The sequence below is a fragment of the Piliocolobus tephrosceles genome, chromosome 20 (assembly GCF_002776525.5).
Source record: "Piliocolobus tephrosceles isolate RC106 chromosome 20, ASM277652v3, whole genome shotgun sequence".
Classification (NCBI taxonomy): Eukaryota; Metazoa; Chordata; class Mammalia; order Primates; family Cercopithecidae; genus Piliocolobus; species Piliocolobus tephrosceles.
Genome location: NC_045453.1, coordinates 23,468,427 through 23,486,646, shown reverse-complemented (window position 1 = coordinate 23,486,646; position 18,220 = coordinate 23,468,427). Strand labels below are relative to the sequence as shown.

Below are 18,220 nucleotides of genomic sequence, written 5' to 3'. Positions count from 1 at the left end.
AAAAAAAAAAAAAAAAAAAAAAAAAAAAAAAAAAAAAAAAAGACCTGAAACCATAAAAATTCTAGAAGATACCATTGGAAAAACCCTTCTAGACATTGCCTTAGGCAAAGACTTCATGACCAAGAGCCCAAAAGCAAATGCAATAAAAACAAAGATAAATAGATGGGACTTAATTAAACTAAAAAGCTTCTGCACAGCAAAAGAAATAATCAGCAGAGTAAACAAGCCACAGAGTGGGAGAAAATCTTCACAATCTATGCATCTGACAAGGGATTAATATCCAGAATACTAAGCAAGAAAAAACAATCCCATCAAAAAGTGGGCTGAGGACAATTCTCATAACAAGATATACAAGTGGCCAGCAAACACATGAAAAAATGCTCAACATCACTAATGATCAAGGAAATGCAAATCAAAACCACAATGCGATACTACCTTACTCCTGCAAGAATGGCCATAATCAAAAAATCATAGATGTTGGCATGGATGTGGTGAAAAGGAACACTTTTACACTGTTAGTGGGAATGTAAACACTCTACGCTGTTAGCAGGGATGTAAACTAGTACAATCACTATGGAAAACAGTGTGGAGATTCCTTAAAGAACTAAAAGTAGATCTACCATTTGATCCAGCAATCCCACTCCTGGGTATCTTGAAGTTATTATATGAAAAAGATACTTGCTCATGCATGTTTATTGCACCACAATTAGCAATTGCAAAACTATGGAACCAGCCCAAATGCCTATCAGTCAACACGTGGATAAAGAATATGTGGCATATATACATATAGATACCATGGAATACAACTCAATCATAAAAAGAAACGAAATAATGGCATTTGCAGCAGCCTGGATGGAAATGGAGACCATTATTCAAGTGAAGTAACTCAGAAATGGAAAAGCAAGCATCATATGTTCTCACTTGTTAAGTGGGAGCTAAGCTGTGAGGATGCAAAGGCATACAAATGATACAACGGACTTTGGGGACTTAGAAGAAAGGGTGGGAGGTAGGTGAGGGATAAAAGACTGCACATTGGTTACCATGTACTCTACTTAGGTGATGGTTGCTGCACCAAAATCTCAGAAACCACTAAAGAACTTATTCATGTAACCAAACACCACCTGTTCCCCAAAAACCTATTGAAATTAAAAAATAAAATAACTTAAAGTCCAGGCATAGTGGCCCATGCCTGTAATCCCAGCACTTTAGAAGGCTGAGGCAGGCAGATCACTTGAGATCAGGAGTTCAAGACCAGCCTGGGCAACATGGTGAAACCCCATTTCTACAAAAAAAAAAAAAAAATACAAAAATTAGCTGGGTGTGGTGACACATGCCTGTAGTCCCAGCTACCTGAGAGGCTGGGGTGGAAGGATCGCTTGAGGCCAGGAAGTGGAGGGTGCAGTGAGCAAAGATTCTGTCACTGCACTCCAGCCTAACTGACAGAGTAAGGTCCTGTCTTAAAAAAACAAAATAACATAACTTAAAGAGTATAATTGGGCTGGGTACAGTGGCTCACGCCTGTAATCCCAGCATTTTTTGAGGCCAAGGCAGGCAGATCACCTGAGGTCAGGAGTTCAAGACCAATCTGGCCAACATGGTGAAACCCCATCTCTACTAAAAATACAAAAATTAGCCGCGTGTGGTGGTGTGCGCCTGTAATCCCAGCTATTTGGGAGGCTGAGGCACAAAAATCATTTGAACCCAAGAGGTGGAGGTTGCAGTGAGCCAAGATTATGCCACTGCGCTCCAGCCTGGGCAACAGAGTGAGACTCAGTCTCAAAAAAAAAAAAAAAAAAAAGAGTATAAAAGAGTATAATTGGATTGTTTGTAAGTCAAAGGATAAATGCTTGAGGGGATGGATAGCCCATTCTCCATGATGTGCTTATTTCACTTTGCACGCCTGTATCAAAACCTCACATGTACCCCCTGAATATATATACCTGCTATATACTCCCAAAAATTAAAAAAATAATAATAAAATTTAAGAAAAAAAGAAGTCGGCCGGGTGCGGTGGCTCAAGCCTGTAATCGCAGCACTTTGGGAGGCCGAGACGGGCGGATCACGAGGTCAGGAGATTGAGACCATCCTGGCTAACACGGTGAAACCCCGTCTCTACTAAAAAAACACAAAAAACGAGCCGGGCGAGGTGGCGGACGCCTGTAGTCCCAGCTACTCGGGAGGCTGAGGCAGGAGAATGGCCTAAACCCGGGGGGCGGAGCTTGCAGTGAGCTGAGATCTGGCCACTGCACTCCAGCCTGGGCGACAGAGCAAGACTCCATCTCAAAAAAAAGAAAAAAAAGAAAAAAACAAAAAAAGAAATCCAGGCAACTCTTCTGTAAAAGCCAGTGAGCGAGGCCCTAGAGGTTGAGAGGCCACATGGAGGAGAACTGAGATGCCCCAGCCAGTAACCAGCACCAACTGCTAGACACATGGGCAAGGCCGTGCTGGACTGCCAGGGTGGCCAGTCCTCCAGCTGAACGCAGTCCATGCATGAACCCTATGAAATGGCAGTTGCTTGAAACTGCTAAGGTTTGGGGTAGTTTGCTACCCAGTGATTGGTAATCACTACAGTGCTCATGAATATTCATTGTAGAAAAGAAAGGAAGATGAAAGGGAGAGAGAGAGAGAGAAGAGGGAAGGGGAGGATGTGTACTGCCTGGAAGAGGTGTGGCCTGAGAACAGCAGCCTGGGCGGCGCCTTAGTCCCAGCCTTGCATTTTATGCTATGTGGTCTCAACTGCACCTCTGACCATCCCTGTGCTTCTGACTCCCCATTTGAAAATGGTGAGAAAAACAATCCACAGACTCTGTCTCATGACAGAAGCTAAGGAAGTCTACTAAGTCACTTCTCTGGGTCACTCCCGGTGAGACGCCACCTCCCTTTAAAAGGACCCTGCTAGGGTCTCCAAACTCAAATGACACCGAAGCCATGCAGGTAATAAATAGAAGAGAAGTGGGCTGTGCTGAAGACTGTTTTCTGCAAACTGTTTATTTTCAGTTTCCCACTTTTTTTTTTTTTTTGAGACGGAGTCTCGCTCTGTCACCCAGGCTGGAGTGCAGTGGCGTAATCTCAACTCACTGCAACCGCTGCCTCCCGGGTTCAAGCGATTTTCCTACCTCAGAGCCTCCTAAGCAGCTGGGACTACAAGAGCACACCACCACGCCTGGCTAAGTTTTGTATTTTTAGAAGAGATGGGGTTTCGCCGTGTTGGCCAGGCTGGTCTTGAACTATTGACCTCAGGTGGTCCGCCCGCCTCGGCCTCCCAAAGTGCTGGGATTACAGGCATGAGCCAACGCTATGACCAGTTTCCCACTTTTGACAGAGAGATTTTACTTCTAAGAAAAATAGTAGTGCAGGTGGGATTATAAACAGCAGCTGATGTTCAGCCTCCAGGTCAGGGAGACAACAGGGAGGGGTGGAGACTGTAGCAAACAGAAGACCACAGGCCCTATTTAAATGGGGTGGCTGCTACTGGGCCCCAGCTTGTGCCAGGTAGGGATGTGCCAACCCTGCTTTGTTCAAGACAAATGGCAATCCAGATGTTTATGCAAATCCTCTCCGTTTGAAAATGTTCAAAACTAGCCTGATAAGTTAAAAAACACTATGACAGCCAAATAAAACTGTCTGTGGGCTGAATCTGGCCTTCAAGCCTCTGGCCAATCTGTGTTTTTAAAACACACACACACACATGAAATACCAGAACAGGCAAATCTACAGAGATGGAAAGGAGATTCGTGGTGGGGGGTTGGGGAATGACAGATAACGGTGCAGTGTTTCTTTTTGGGGTCATAAAAATGTTCTAAAATTGGTTGTGGTTGATGGTTGTACAACTCTGTGAATATCCTAAAAGCCATTACATTATACACTTTAGGGCCGGGCGCGGTGGCTCAAGCCTGTAATCCCAGCACTTTGGGAGGCCGAGACGGGCGGATCACGAGGTCAGGAGATCGAGACCATCCTGGCTAACACGGTGAAACCCCGTCTCTACTAAAAATACAAAAAAATTAGCCGGGCATGGTGGTGCGTGCCTGTAGTCCCAGCTACTGGGAGGCTGAGGCAGGAGAATGGCGTGAACCCGGGAGGCGGAGCTTGCAGTGAGCTGAGATCCGGCCACAGCACTCCAGCCTGGGCCACAGAGCCAGACTCCGTCTCAAAAAAAAAAAAAAAAAAAAAAAAAAATAAACACTTTAAACAGGTGAATTGTATGTATGCAAATCACATCTCAATAATGCTGCTCACACACACACACACACACACACACACACACACACACACACACACACACACGAATCTTAGCATAGCAAGGTCTACTCAGCCCAGGCAGAAAAAGCATCCTCATCTCTATGCACAAGACGAAAGGGATGAAATGAACGTTGAAAGATCCTGGAAGCCAGGGAGCAAATGAAGTGATTCTCTGAGTAGCATTAGGTTTGAACTGCAAACCAGGAAGGAGCTGGCAGGTTAAACAATGACCCATCGCCCAGAGAAGAAACTCAGGAACTCTTTCCTCTCAGGTCCCCAAAGCAAGACCGAGTTCCCATCCTGGTTCCGAAAGGACCCTTGATCTTGAGGTTTGAGGTTTGAGTGTCCAGAAAGGGCTGACTACTCTGCTCTAAAATCACGCAGACCCTGACTTCCAGGAAGGTTAATTTGGCAGCAGTAACCAACATTTACAATGCAGGTGCAGTCTATGGCCATACTGCCCTAACCACTCCATCTTGTCTAAAATGCATGTGCCCTTAGACACAGTAATACACCTCCTAGGTGTTTATCCTACATATCCGCATAAATGCAAAATGATGTATGTGCAGAGATATTTATTGCAGGACGCTTTGTGACAGCAAAAAATTCCACATAACTTCAACACCCGTCAACAGAAGAATGGTTACCTAAAGTGTCATTCACACAGACAATGAAATTCTGTCTAACTGCTGAAAATAATCAGGTAACTCCTGTGCAATATAAAAAGATGTCGAAAAATGAGTGAAAAAAGCATGAGGCCGGGTGCAGTGGCACAGTGGCTCACACCTATAATCCCAGCACTTTGGGAGGCCCAGGTGGGCAGATCACTTGAGGTCAGGAGTTCGAGATCAGCCTGGCCAACATGGTGAAACCCCGCCTCTACCGAAAATACAAAAATTAGCCAGGTGTGGTGGCTCACACCTGTTATCCCAGCTACTCCGGAGGCTGAGGCACAAGAATCACTTGAACCTGGGAGCCGAGATCACGCCACTGCACTCCAGCCTGGGTGACAGAGTGAGACTCCATTGCAAAAAAAAAAGCTTAATGCAGAGAGGGGAGGTGGCAGGAGGTAGGGACTTCCCCGTCCTACCTGCCCAGAAGGGGGACAAAGGAATGACCTGGCTCTGCAGGAGGAGCATGGGGCTGAGGACCAGAGGAGGCAGGCAGGGCTCTCTCATCCCTTCATGGCCACAGGGTCTTTCGGATTTGTAACATGTACATACATTTTTAAATCTTTAAGACAAAAGTTTTTTAAAAAAACAAAACCAGCTAAGTGTGGTAGCTGACACCTGTAATTCCAGCACTTTGGGAGGCTGAGGTGGGAGGACTGCTTAAGCCTCCTGATACAGTGAGATCCTGTCTCTAAAAAAAAAAATTATTTAAAAAGATTTAAAAAATAGGAAAAAAACCAACTCCAATTTACTTTATTTTTTACTTATTTATTTATTTATTTATTTATTTTTGAGACAGAATCTTACTCTGTTGCCCAGGCTGGAGTGCAGTGGTGTGATCTCAGCTCACTGCAACCTCCGCCTCCCAGGCTCAAACGATTCTCCTGCCTCAGCGTCCTGAGTAGCTGGGATTACAGGCACGTGCCACCACGCTTGGCTAATTTTTGTATTTTTAGTAGAGACAGGGTTTCGCCATGTTAGCCAGGCTGGTCTTCAACTCTTGACCTGAGGTGATCCACCCGCCTCGGCCTCAAAAAGTGCTGGGATGACAGGCGCGAGCCACCGCACCCGGCTCCAATTTATTTAAAAAAAAAAACCCACAAGCCATATTCCCCACCACAGCTGCAGCAAAGGAATAAATTCAGATCCTAAAACAGCTTAAGAGAACTGGTGGCTCGTTGAGACCATGTTGTGGTTGCCCCCAGCATGTGCAGGTGCAGCGACTGTAACACCGGGCTTCCACGCCTATGTAAGGCAGAGCTGGTGAGTGAAAATCCCTGCTCTTCAGCCCAGCTGGAGGGCTGAAATTGCCCACTTCCAAGCATGGTATACAACTGTTACTCATGCAAGTGTGGGTCACCCCAAATGCAAGCCCCCAAGGACCAAGACACCTCTCATGCCACCTTTCACAGTATCTGCACCCAGTACCTGCTCAATAAAGGTCTGTACAATTAGCAAATGATCGTAGCTAATGTTCCCAGACCACCTAAAATGGGGAGAACCCTGCTAGAAGACCACAGTATGGGGTGAGAAGGCAGGCTGGACAAGGCAGGGAGCGAGGCACTGGACACAGCCCCCAGATCTGCACCAGCCCAGGGGGCTCCAGAGCCCGCGTCCTCCCACCTCTCTGCCCTGTCTGACCAGGGCAGGGTGTTGGGGGTTCACACACCTGTAAGGGATGTGTCCTTAACCAAGAGGCACCAAGCACCGAGGACACAGCAGCAAGCAGGATAGCTGGGATCCCTGCCCTCGGGGGTCTGACGCTGGAGGTGGGGCACTCGCAGACACTGGAGTGGATTCCACATCCACGGACACGAGCCTGCAACCCCGGCAGGGTCCAGGCCAGGACAGGTGGGCAGTCCCAACCAAGCTGGCCATCAGAATCATCTGGGTTGGAGGTGGTGTTTAGAAGTCCAGATCCCCTGGCTGGGCACAGTGGCTCATGCCTGTAATCCCAGCACTTTGGGAGGCCAAGGTAGGCAGATCACCTGAGAGCAGTAGTTCAAGACCAGCCTGACCAACGTGGTAAAACCCCATCTCTACTAAAAATACAAAATTAGCCGGACGTGGTGGCAGGTGCCTGTAATCGCAGCTATTTGGGAGGCTGAAGCAAGATAATCGCTTGAACCTGGGAGGCAGAGGTTGCAGTGAGCTGAGATTGCGCCATTGTACTCCAGCCTGGGCAACGAGAGCGGAACTCTGTCTCAAAAAAAAAAAAAAAAAGGCCGGGCGCGGTGGCTCAAGCCTGTAATCCCAGCACTTTGGGAGGCCGAGACGGGCGGATCACGAGGTCAGGAGATCGAGACCATCCTGGCTAACACTGTGAAACCCCGTCTCTACTAAAAAATATAAAAAACTAGCCGGGCGAGGTGGCGGGCGCCTGTAGTCCCAGCTACTCGGGAGGCTGAGGCAGGAGAATGGCGTAAACCCGGGAGGCGGAGCTAGCAGTGAGCTGAGATCCGGCCACTGCACTCCAGCCCAGGCGACAGAGCGAGACTCCGTCTCAAAAAAAAAAAAAAAAAAAAAAAAAAAAAAAAGAAGTCCAGATCCCTATGCCCGCATGCCTGCTAAATAATCCGTTATTATAATCCACTCCTCCCTATAATCCATTTTCCACCAGCCCCCAGAGTGATTTTCCAACAGACCAATCAGACCAGGAAACTTCCAGGCTTAAAATCCTCCGGGAGAGATTTTATAATTCCAATGACCAGGCTGCACCCACATCAATTAAATCAGAATACTCAAGGATGGGGCAGGCAATCAGTATTTTTCTTTTTCTTTTTTTTTGGAGTCTAGTCTCACTCTGTCCCCAAGGCTGAAGTACAGTGGCGTGATCACAGCTCACAAGCTGGGACGACAGGCGTGTGCCACCACGCCTGGCTAATTTATTATTTTATTTTGTAGAGATGTGGTCTTGCTATACTGGCCAGGCTGGGCTCGATCTCCTGAGCTTAAGCAATCCTCTCGCTTCAGCCTCCCAAAGTGCTGGGATTGGAGGCAAGAGATACTGCATCTGACCCCAGCTAGTATTTTTGCATCCTCAAAGGATGCCGAAGTTTGTAAAGTTTGAGAACTATAATCTGTATTACTGCTCTCAACCACGCCCATACCCTACCCCACCCGAGAAGCTGATTTAATTGAATCTCCTGTTTATAGATGCATGAAAATACATATTTTTTGCCTTCTGTTTTTATTTACAGAAGACGGCAGCACACACACACGCCCCTTGCACCTCTCACTCAGCACTCTGTGCTGAACGCTGCTGTGCACAGGCACAAGTAGCGCTGACTCCTGCCGCAGCCGCTACTGCTCCACTCATCAGAAGCAATGCTATGGCACTGGCCCGCACTGATGGGCACTGGGCTGTTTCCAATCTTTGGGAACGTGTTTTGTTTTGTTTTTGAGACAGAGTCTTGCTCTGTCGCCCAGGCTGGAGTGCAGTGGCACGATCTTGGCTCACTGCAACCTCCACATTCTGGGTTTGAGCGATTCTCATGCCCCCGCCTCCCGAGTAGCTGAGACTATATGTGCACACCCCCACACCTGGCTAATTTTTGTATTTTTTGTAGAGACTGGGTTTTGCCATGTTGGCCAGGCTGGTTTCAAACTCCTGGCCTCAAGTGATTGTCCGCCTCAGCCTCCCAAAGTGCTGGGATTACAGGTGGTGTGAGCCACCACGGCCAGTCAATGTGTTTTGTTTGTTGAGATGGAGAGTCGCTCTGTCGCCCAGGCTGGAGTGCAGTGGCACAATCTCGGCTCACTGCAAACTCTGCTTCCCGGGTTCAAATGACTCTCCTGCCTCAGCCTCCCAAATAGCTGGGATTACAGGTGCCCACCACCACGCCCGGCTAATTTTTTTTTTTTTTTTAGTAGCGATGAGGATTCACCATGTTGGCCAGGCTGATCTCAAACTCCTAACCTCAAGTGATCCACCCGCCTCGGCTTCCCAAAGTGCTGGGATTACAGGCATGGGCCAACATGCCTGGCCTAATGTGTTTGTTTTAAGGCTTCTGTGTGATGCTGAGGGTCGGCCAGATGGGAAACCTTCATCCAAGGCTCTAGGCAGACCCTCACGCAAAGCAAGACCACGTCCTTTGATGAGAGGCTGCCAGAGCCCTGAGGAAGGCTCCTTCCGCTCCTGGGCAGGTTTTGTGGGTAGAAAGTCAGGCACATCTGAGAAAAGCTGCCTCTCCCAGCACATGCCTTGGCCCTGGCTCCTCATGCCCCAGAAGGTTCTGATGCAGGGAGGTGGCCAGCCGGTCCTTGTCCACCTGGATGGCGCAACACCCATCTCTTGTCTCCCTGCTGCCGCTGCGGTCCCCCAATACATTCTAGCACCACAGCCACATGGCCATGAATCTTTTCATTTATTATGTTTGAGACAGGGTCTTGCTCTGTCACCCAGGCTAGAGTGTAGCCTCAAACTTCTGTACTCAAGTGATCCTCTTACCTCAGCCTCCCAAAGTGCTGGGACTACAGGCATGAGCTATCACGCCTAGCACAAGTTGACAAATCAGAACCTGTCCTTTATGCATTACCCTGGAATAAAATTCAGACTCCTCCCCTGGGGACCCAGGCCCTGGTGTGGCCCTACCTCCCCCAACGCCCCTGTGGTCACTGAAGTCCCTCCACTCAGGTACCTCCCAGTCCCTCATCTTTCCCCTGTGGCCGGGCATCTGCTGTCAGATCTTTGCCCTCTGGTCCTTCCCATCCTCCTTCCTCTCAGTCCCTATAACCCCTCAGGTGTCTCCTGCATGGCATTTATCACCATTTAGTCACTCTGTTTGTCACTAGTCTGCTTATCTTCCTCCCCACCTGCAACACCAGGTATCATGCCTATCTGGCTGGTCTCGCCCAGTGCCTACAGCAGAATGGCACAATGCAGGTTTGCCATACAATTTAAGGAACTGGCCAGGTGTGGTGGCTCATGCCTGTAATCCAGCACTTTGGGAGGCTGAGGCGGGCAGATTGCTTGAGCCCAGGAATTCAAGACCAGCCTGGGCAACATAGCAAGACCCCATTCTCAAAACAAAATTTAAGGAATAGTGGAATTACATCTTTGAGACAGTGGACCATACCCTGGAGTCCCCCTAACAGATTTTTTTTTTTTTTTTTTGGACAGAGTCTCACTCTTGTTGCACAGGCTGGAGTGCAGGGGCACAATCTTGGCTCACTGCAACCTCTACTTCTCAGGTTCAAGCAATTCTCCTGCCTCAGCTACCCAAGTAGCTGGGATTACAGGCACCTGCCACCACACACAACTAGTTTTGTATTTTTAGTAGAGACGGAGTTTCACCATGTTGGCCAGCCTGGTCTCAAACTCCTGACCTCAAGTGATCCACCCATCTTGGCCTCCCAAAGTGCTAGAATTATAGGCGTGAGCCACCATGCCCAGCCCCTCACCACCGACTTCTAATCCAGCATCCCAAACTTGAATGCCCAAAGGGGACCAGCAGGTCACATAAGGATGAGACATGTTAGGAAGTTTCCCATGGGTGCATCATGCTTACAGGTTGGAAGTAATATTCTTAGCTTATGCAAAGAAAACTCCTCTCCTACATTTTTTTTGAAACTGAAGGCCATCTTTGGCTAATTTACATTTTTCTACTTTTGTCCAGGTACAGAGTTTGGAGAAATATTTCTCTTTTCTCTCATTCTGACTATAGAAAAATCAAAAGTTCGCCAGGTGTGGAGGCTCATGCCTGTAATCCTAACACTTTGGGAGGCTGAGGCCGGTGGATCACCTGAGGTCAGAGGTTCCAGACCAGCCTGGGCAACATGGTGTAACACTGTCTCTACTAAAAATACAAAAATTAGCCGGGGGGTGGTGGTTCATACCTGTAATCCTAGCTACTCGGGAGGCTGAGACAGGAGAATCGTTTGAACCCAGGAGGCGGAGGTTGCAGTGAGCTGAGATTGCGCCACTGCACTCCAGCCTGGGTGACAAGAGCAAGACTCTGTCTCAAAATTTAAAAAAAAAAAGGGGAAGTTCAAACCAGAAAGAGGGGTGGCAGGGAACTGGTTGAACAGAAAACCCGAGGCCCAGGAAATAGTAACTCACCTGCCAACCCAGCTCAAGGCACCGCCCCTCAGCAGCTCCTCCATCTGGGGAAAGCAGTGTGAAGTCCAGGGAGAGCTTGTGTGCCCTCACTTGCCCTATCTCCTGCTGCTCTGCCTCCCACAGCTGCTCTTCTCTCCACCCCCCGAAAACCCCCTGCTTCATCCTATCCCGGGGCTTTTTGCAAGAACTGTTCTTTCTGCCTGAGATATTTTTCTCCTCAGCCAGCCAACTCCTGTTCAGGCTCAGGGCTCGTCGTAAGACAATGCTGCCTCAGGGAAGACCTCCATGACTGCACCCAGACGATAACTTTCTGTTCACCCTCCTGAGTCTCTGCACACACAGGTGCCCTATCACACATCCGCCCATGTCATGTGCTTTGTAGCATTCATTACGATTTAGAGGTCTTGCTACGGTTTCACTTTGTTTTCTTTTTTGAGATGGGTGTCCCTCTGTCGCCCAGGCTGAAGTGCAGTGATGCGATCTCAGCTCACTGCAACCTCCATCTCCCAGGACCCAGGTGATCTTCCCACCTCGGCCTCTCTAGTAGATGGGACCACAGGCACATACCACCACGCCCAGTTAATTTTTGTAGAGATGGGAATCTGCCATATTGCCCAGGCTGGTCTCGAACTCCTGGCACAAAGGATCTGCCCACCTCAGCCTCCCAAAGTGCTAGGATTACAGGCGTGAGCCACTGCGTCTGGCCTTGTTATGTGTTCTGTCTGGCAGTGCCACGGGGGAAGGGCTTTGTGTGTCTAACTGCCTGTGGCGTCCCCAGCTCCAGGAAAGACTTGGCACATACTGAGGTTGAAGGTGCTGAATGAAGCAGGCCCCACTTCACTGGGAGGCCCAGGCCCCCTAAGGCTGGGGTTGGCTGGACTGAGATTTCTACTGCTCCATGGATGAGGCAAAAGTGCCCCTGGGAGACAGGCTGGTGGGAGGAGGCTGCTGTCCAGGCCTGTTCGCAAACCAGGTTTCCCTTTTCCTGCTCATCTGCCCACCTGGAAACTGTTCCAGCCTGAGGATCTGCTAATGAATTAAGCTTTAAAAGTGGAGGTTGCACGTGACTGTGCTCTGGCGCAGTTTCTGTTTCTTTTGGTAAATAAACTTCAACAAGCGTTTTAAGTGGGTTATTGCTGCATGGAGCTACAGGGAGTTGAGGCTCTTTACTACACATCCCTTACACATGAGCATAATCAAACCCGTGACTGGGTTAAAGAGAGCCCTGAGTGAGAAAATGAAATTAATACATGCAGTTTCTCTTAAAGATTATTCCTAATAGAGACAAAATGAAGCTGGGGCTTAGCCACTGGGCAAAATGACATGAAGCTGCTGAGAGTAAGGGAGAGAAGGAATAAGAAATGCACTCAGGATGCTAAAGGCAGTGAAAAGTCGCAGACAACCTAAATGTCTATGCCGGAGTCCCTGGGACACTAGACCAAAGTATGCTTGGGGAGCGTGCAGCCTCCCCCAGGACCCTGCCTGGCAAAACGCAGCAGCCCTGAACCATTTATGAATAATTCATAAATTACGGTCCATCCACACAACGTCATTTATGCTGTGAGAGCCTCTGTTTGCATAACACCATCCCAGTCACCGGGTCACTGCCATGACACAATGACATAAGCCATGAACAGAGTTTGGCAAACTGGTGCCACACAGGATGTGCTCAGGAATGGGAGCAATTACTGTTTCATCGTGGGACACTAGGAAGCCAGAGGGTGACAGAGACCCAGGCTCTCCAACATGGCAACCACATGTCTCACGGGACTACTGAACACTTCAAATGTGGTCAGTCCAAGCTGAGACGGACTGAAAGTTCAGTATCAAAACCCTGATTTTGAAAACTCAGGACAAGGAACAGAATGTAAAATTTCATTTACTTTTTACTGTTGATCACATGTTGAAATATTTGGATATATATATATATATTTTTTTTTTTGAGACGGAGTCTTGCTCTGTCGCCCAGGCTAGAGTGCAGTGGCACGATCTCAGCTCACTACAAGCTCCACTTCCCGGGTTCACGCCATTCTCCTGCCTCAGCCTCCCAAGTAGCTGGGACTACAGGTGCCCGCCACCACACCTGGCTAATTTTTTGTATTCTTAGTAGAGACGGGGTTTCACCATGTTAGCCAGGATGGTCTCGATCTCCTAACCTCGTGATCCGCCTGCCTCGGCCTCCCAAAGTGCTGGGATTACAGGCGTGAGCCACTGCGCCCGGCCTGGATATATTTTTATTTTTTTATTAACTAGAGACGGGGACCTCACTGTGTTGCCCAGTCTGGTCTCAAACTCCTTGGGCTCAAGGGATCTTCCAGTCTTGGCCTCCCAAAGTGCTGGGACTACAAGTGTGAGCCACTGCACCTGGCCCAGATATACTGTTATTTTAAATATATTAAAATTACTTTCACCTGTTTCTTTTCTTGTTACTCTTTTGGCTTTTGTTGTTGTTTTGTTTTGTTTTTTTTGAGATGGAGTTTTCCTCTTGTCGCCCAGGCTTGAGTGTAATGGCACAATCTCGGCCCACTGCAACCTCCGCCTCCCAGGTTCAAGCAATTCTCATGACTCAGCCTCCCAAGTAGCTGGGATTACGGGCATGTGCCACCATACCCAGCTAATTTTATATTTTTAGTAGAGACGGGGTTTCTCCATGTTGGTCAGGCTGGTCTCAAATTCCCGACCTCAGGTGATCCACCCGTCTTGGCCTCCCAAGGTGCTGGGATTACAGGTGTGAGCCACCATGCCTGGCATTTTTTTTTTTTTTTTTTGAGACAGTCTCACTCTATCACCCAGGCTGGAGTGCAGTGGCATGATCTCGGCTCACTGCAACCTCCGCCTCCCAGGTTCAAGCAGTTCTCGTGACTCAGCCTCCCGAGTAGCTGGGATTACAGGTATATGCCACCATATCTGGCTAATTTTTGTATTTTTAGTAGAGACTGGGTTCCACCATGTTGGCCAGGCTGGTCTCAAACTCCTGGCCTCAAGTGATCTGCCTGCGCTGGCCTCCGAAAATGCTGGAATTACAGACGTGAGCCATGGTGCCTGGCTACCTGTTTCTTTTTCATGTAGCTCCTGGAACACTAAAACTTGCATAGGTGGCCAGGCACAGTTGCTCACACCTGTAATCCCAGCACTTCAGGAGGCCAAGGCGGGCAAATCACCTGAGGCCAGGAGTTCAAGATCACCTTGACCAACATGGAGAAACCCTGTCTCTACTAAAAATACAAAAATTAGCTGGGCATGGTAGTGCATGCCTCTAATCCCAGCTTCTCAGGAGGCTGAGACAGGAGAATCACTTGAACCCGGGAGGCAGAGGTTGCAGTGAGCCTAGATCGTACCATTGCATTCCAGCCTGGGCAACAAGAGCAAAACTGTCTCAAAAAAAAAAAATTGCATAGGTGGCTCACATTTGTAGCTCCAATTATATTTCTGTTGGACAGTGTTTATGGATACATGCTCATGTTATTTTTAATTTTTAAATTTTTTTTTTTTTTTTTTATCTTTTAACATTTTTGTAGAGACAGGGGTTTCCCTGCGTTGCCCAGACTGGTCTTGAATTCCTGGTCTCAAGTGATCCTCCCACTTCAGCTTCCCAAGTTGCTGGAATTACAGGCATAAGCCACTGTGCCCTGCCTCCATGCTATTTTTAAAATTGAGATATAATTCACAAACCACAAAATTCACCCTTTTAACGTGCACAATTCAGCAGTTTTCAGTATATTCACAAATTTGTGCAACCATCACAACTATCTAACATCCAGAACATGTTCACCACACCAACATGAAGCTCCATACCTTCCCATTAGTAGTCCCCACCCATTTGCCCATGCTATTTTGAGTAAAGAAAAGCAAGTTGCAGGACAGTATTACAGCAGCATGTGAGGTTTCATTTAAAACGAATATAGATGGATGGGCCAGGCATGGTGTCACACGCTTATAATCCCAGCACTTTGGGAGGCTGAGGCCAGAGGATCTCTTGGACCCAGGAGTTCAAGACCTGGGCAACATAGTGAGATCTTGTCTCCATAAAATAACTTTGTTTTAAAAGTTAACCTGACATGGTGGTACACACCTGTGGTCCTGGCTATGTGGGAGGCTGAGGTGGGAGGATCACTTGAGCCCAGGAGGTTGAGGCTGCATTGAGCTACGATTGTGTCACTGCACTCCAGCCTGAGTGACAAAATGAAACCCTGTCTCAAAAAAAAAAAAAAAAACCTAAAAAACAAAAAACTTCTGTTCAAAAAATATTTTAAAAATATGTGGAGATGGCCGGGCGTGGTGGCTCACACCTGTCATTCCAGCACTTTGGGAGGCTGAGGCAGGCGGATCACAAGGCCAAGAGATAGATACCATCCTGGCCAACATGGTGAAACCCTGTCTCTACTAAAAATACAAAAACTAGATGCGTATGGTGGCATGTGCCTGTAGTCCCAGCTACTCTGGAGGCTGAGGCAGGAGAATCACTTGAACTTGGAAGGCGGAGGTTGCAGTGAGCTGAGATCGTGTCACTGCACTCCAGCCTATATATGGAGAAAAATAAAAAGAGAAAAGAAAAAACATATATATATATATATATAAAATACCGAGTTCACTAGGAGTTAAAAATATTTTTAATATATACATATATACAGAAAGAATATATATAGAAAAAATATATATATTATATATATATGGAAAGATATTTTTATTTTTATTTTTTTTTTGAGAGGGAGTTTTGCTCTTGTTGCCCAGGCTGGAGTGCAATGGCTGATCTCAGCTCACTGCAACCTCCACCTCCCAGGTTCACGCGATTCTCCTGCCTCAGCCTCCCAAGTAGCTGGGATTACACGCCCCGCTAATTTTTGTATTTTTAGGAGAGACGGGATTTCGCCATGTTGGTCAGACGGGTCTTGAACTCCAGACCTCAGGTGATCCACCCGCCTCGGCCTCCCAATAGTGCTGGGATTACAGGCGTGAGCCACCACGCCTGGCGAAATAGATTTTTTTTTTTTATACATGTCTCACTCTGTCGCCCAGGCTGGAGTGCAGTGGCATGATCAAGCCTCACTGCAGCCTCCGTCTTCCCCGTCCCCCATCCCCATCCCAAGCAATCCTCCTTCCTCAGCCTCCTAGAATGCTGGGACCACTGGCGCGAGCCAATGCTCTGCCTAGACAGATACAGATATACCGATATCTACATTTGTAAATGCATTTTAAATGTCCGGAATGATTTATACCAAACTGTTAATGCTGGTTTTCTAAGAAAACTAGAATTGGGATGGGAGAGAAAAGAGAAAGGGGTGCACAGCCTTTATTTTAAATACTCCTGTACTGCTTTTGTGGTTTAAAAAGAGAATGGGTTGAATTTCTGGCCGTAAATAACTCCTAGTGAACTCGGGTAAAAAAGAGAATGGGTTGAATTTCTGGCCGTAAATAACTCCTAGTGAACTAGGGTAAATAACTTTTTCACAGCACCGTCGACAGATGCCTCCAGCCGGAAGGTAGAGGGTCTCGTTTTAGATCTGCTTTTCACTTGGTGCTTTTAAAATAGAAAGCGCAGACAGAGGCGTGGTGTTTTCGCTCCGAGCCGCTGCAGCGCAGCGCAGCCTCAGGACTCCCCGCACAGCCGCAGCCTGCGGCGCCGCTCGGCCGGGGCACCGCGCTCGGAGGTAGCCGGGTCAGGGGCGGTCCCGGGGTCCGCCTCTCCCAGGGCTGGCCTAGCAAAGGGCGGCGCCTCGGGACCCGGCGGATGCTGGGGTACCTGGGTGGGGAGGGAAAGCGAGCCTGGGCCTCCGGGGCCCAGTGTCGCCCGGAGCAGGGGCGACCCGCTGCGCATCTCTGGGTGGCGCCCCGCAGCCACCGTTCAGGAAGGGGGGAATCCCCGGGTCCCCCATTCCGGGAGCGAGAGGATGCTCCGGGGAAGCCGAGGATCCGGAGCCCGGACCCCCAACCGCGAGAACCCTCTCCTCCAACTCCGCAGCCCCGTCCCCTACCTCGGCCCCAGGCTCGGGGGTCAGGAAGAGCGCGAGCTCGCGCGCTCCGCTTCGCACGGGCTCCGGCTGGTCGGCGTTCACGAGCAGCATCAGGAGGGCAGCGAGGTCCGGTTGGCGGAGGCTGCCTGGGAGCCCGTGGTTGCGCCCGGGCCTCCGAGCCCCGCCCCCGGTCCGCTGCATGCTCCGCGGCCCGCCTGGCGGAGGCGGGGCAGGTGCGCTCCCGGCGGTCGCGGCTCTCAGCTCCAGGAGCGCCGGGCCGAGCGGGCAGCGCCACCCAGTGGCGAGCGGCGCGCGCTGCGCCCGCCCCCGCAGCACCTGGGCACCAGCGCTTTGCAAACTCGCTTGCAGATGGCAGTCACCTGGAGCTCTTTTAGAATTTCCCAAGTCCGGACCACACCGTATCTGGGTTGGGACCCGGGTATCAGGATCTTTTGATGTTTTGTAGGTGGTTCCAACCAGATTGTTGACCGAAAGCTGAATTTGAGAGCTATTGGGGCGAGCCACCCCTCCTCATCGGAATCCCGGTAGAGTATGGGCTCCCGGCCCCCGCTGTACAATAGAATCCCCGGGGAGCTTTTAAAAGCCCGGAAGCCAGGCCTCGCACCAGGCCGATTAAATCGGAATCCTTCGCAGTGGGGCTTAGGCATCGGTAGTTTCTAAAGCTCCCCGGGTGATTCTAACGGGCGTCCGGGTTAGAGAGGCGCTATCTTAGAGGAAGCCCAAAGCCGCCCGCTCCCCTTCCGTTCCCGTCCTGCTAAAGCATCTAGTTTGCATCCGGCGGAGGGTCCTGGAGTTGAGGGAAGGCCGAGTGTGACGGTCCTCGTCTTCCTCTTCCGTGCAGCTTTTAAAATAAGCTTCGCCAGGAAACTATTGAGCGCACTAAATTTGACAGCCGCCCCCTACTCCCTCCACGCTCTCGGAGGCTGGCCTAGATAGACCCTTTACAGCCCTGGGGCTGAAGAGAGCGAGGCGCGCCCCATCCCCCACCCCAGCAGTGCTAATGAGGAAAGTACTAAAAGGCAAATAGGTGTAAGGGCTGAAGTTTAAATTTTTCGTTTGATGACTTTTTTATTTTTAATTAATTTTTTTTTTTTTTTTTTTGGAGACGGACTCGCTCTGTCGCCCAGGCTGGAGTGCGCGATTTCGGCTCACTACAACCTCCACCTCCTGGGTTCAAGCAATTCTCCCCCTCCCTCAACCTCCCGAGTAGCTGGGATTACAGGCCCCGGTCACCATGCCCGGCTAATTTTTGTATTTTTTAGTAGAGACGGGGT

At 49.2% G+C, this 18,220-nt stretch overlaps 1 protein-coding gene across 4 annotated transcripts in view; it reads right to left on the bottom strand.

Moving 5' to 3' along the window:
• Positions 1-17,278, bottom strand: part of BCAS4 (breast carcinoma amplified sequence 4) — an 87,680-nt gene extending 70,402 nt beyond the window's left edge. For all 4 annotated transcript variants that reach the window (XM_023184150.3, XM_023184153.3, XM_023184152.3 and 1 more), the window contains exon 1: positions 16,947-17,278. In XM_023184150.3, coding sequence (XP_023039918.1) covers positions 16,947-17,126 — 180 coding nt within the window. In that variant the 5' untranslated portion in view covers positions 17,127-17,278. The remainder of the gene's footprint in view (positions 1-16,946) is intronic.
• Between the last annotated feature and the right edge of the window lie 942 nt (positions 17,279-18,220).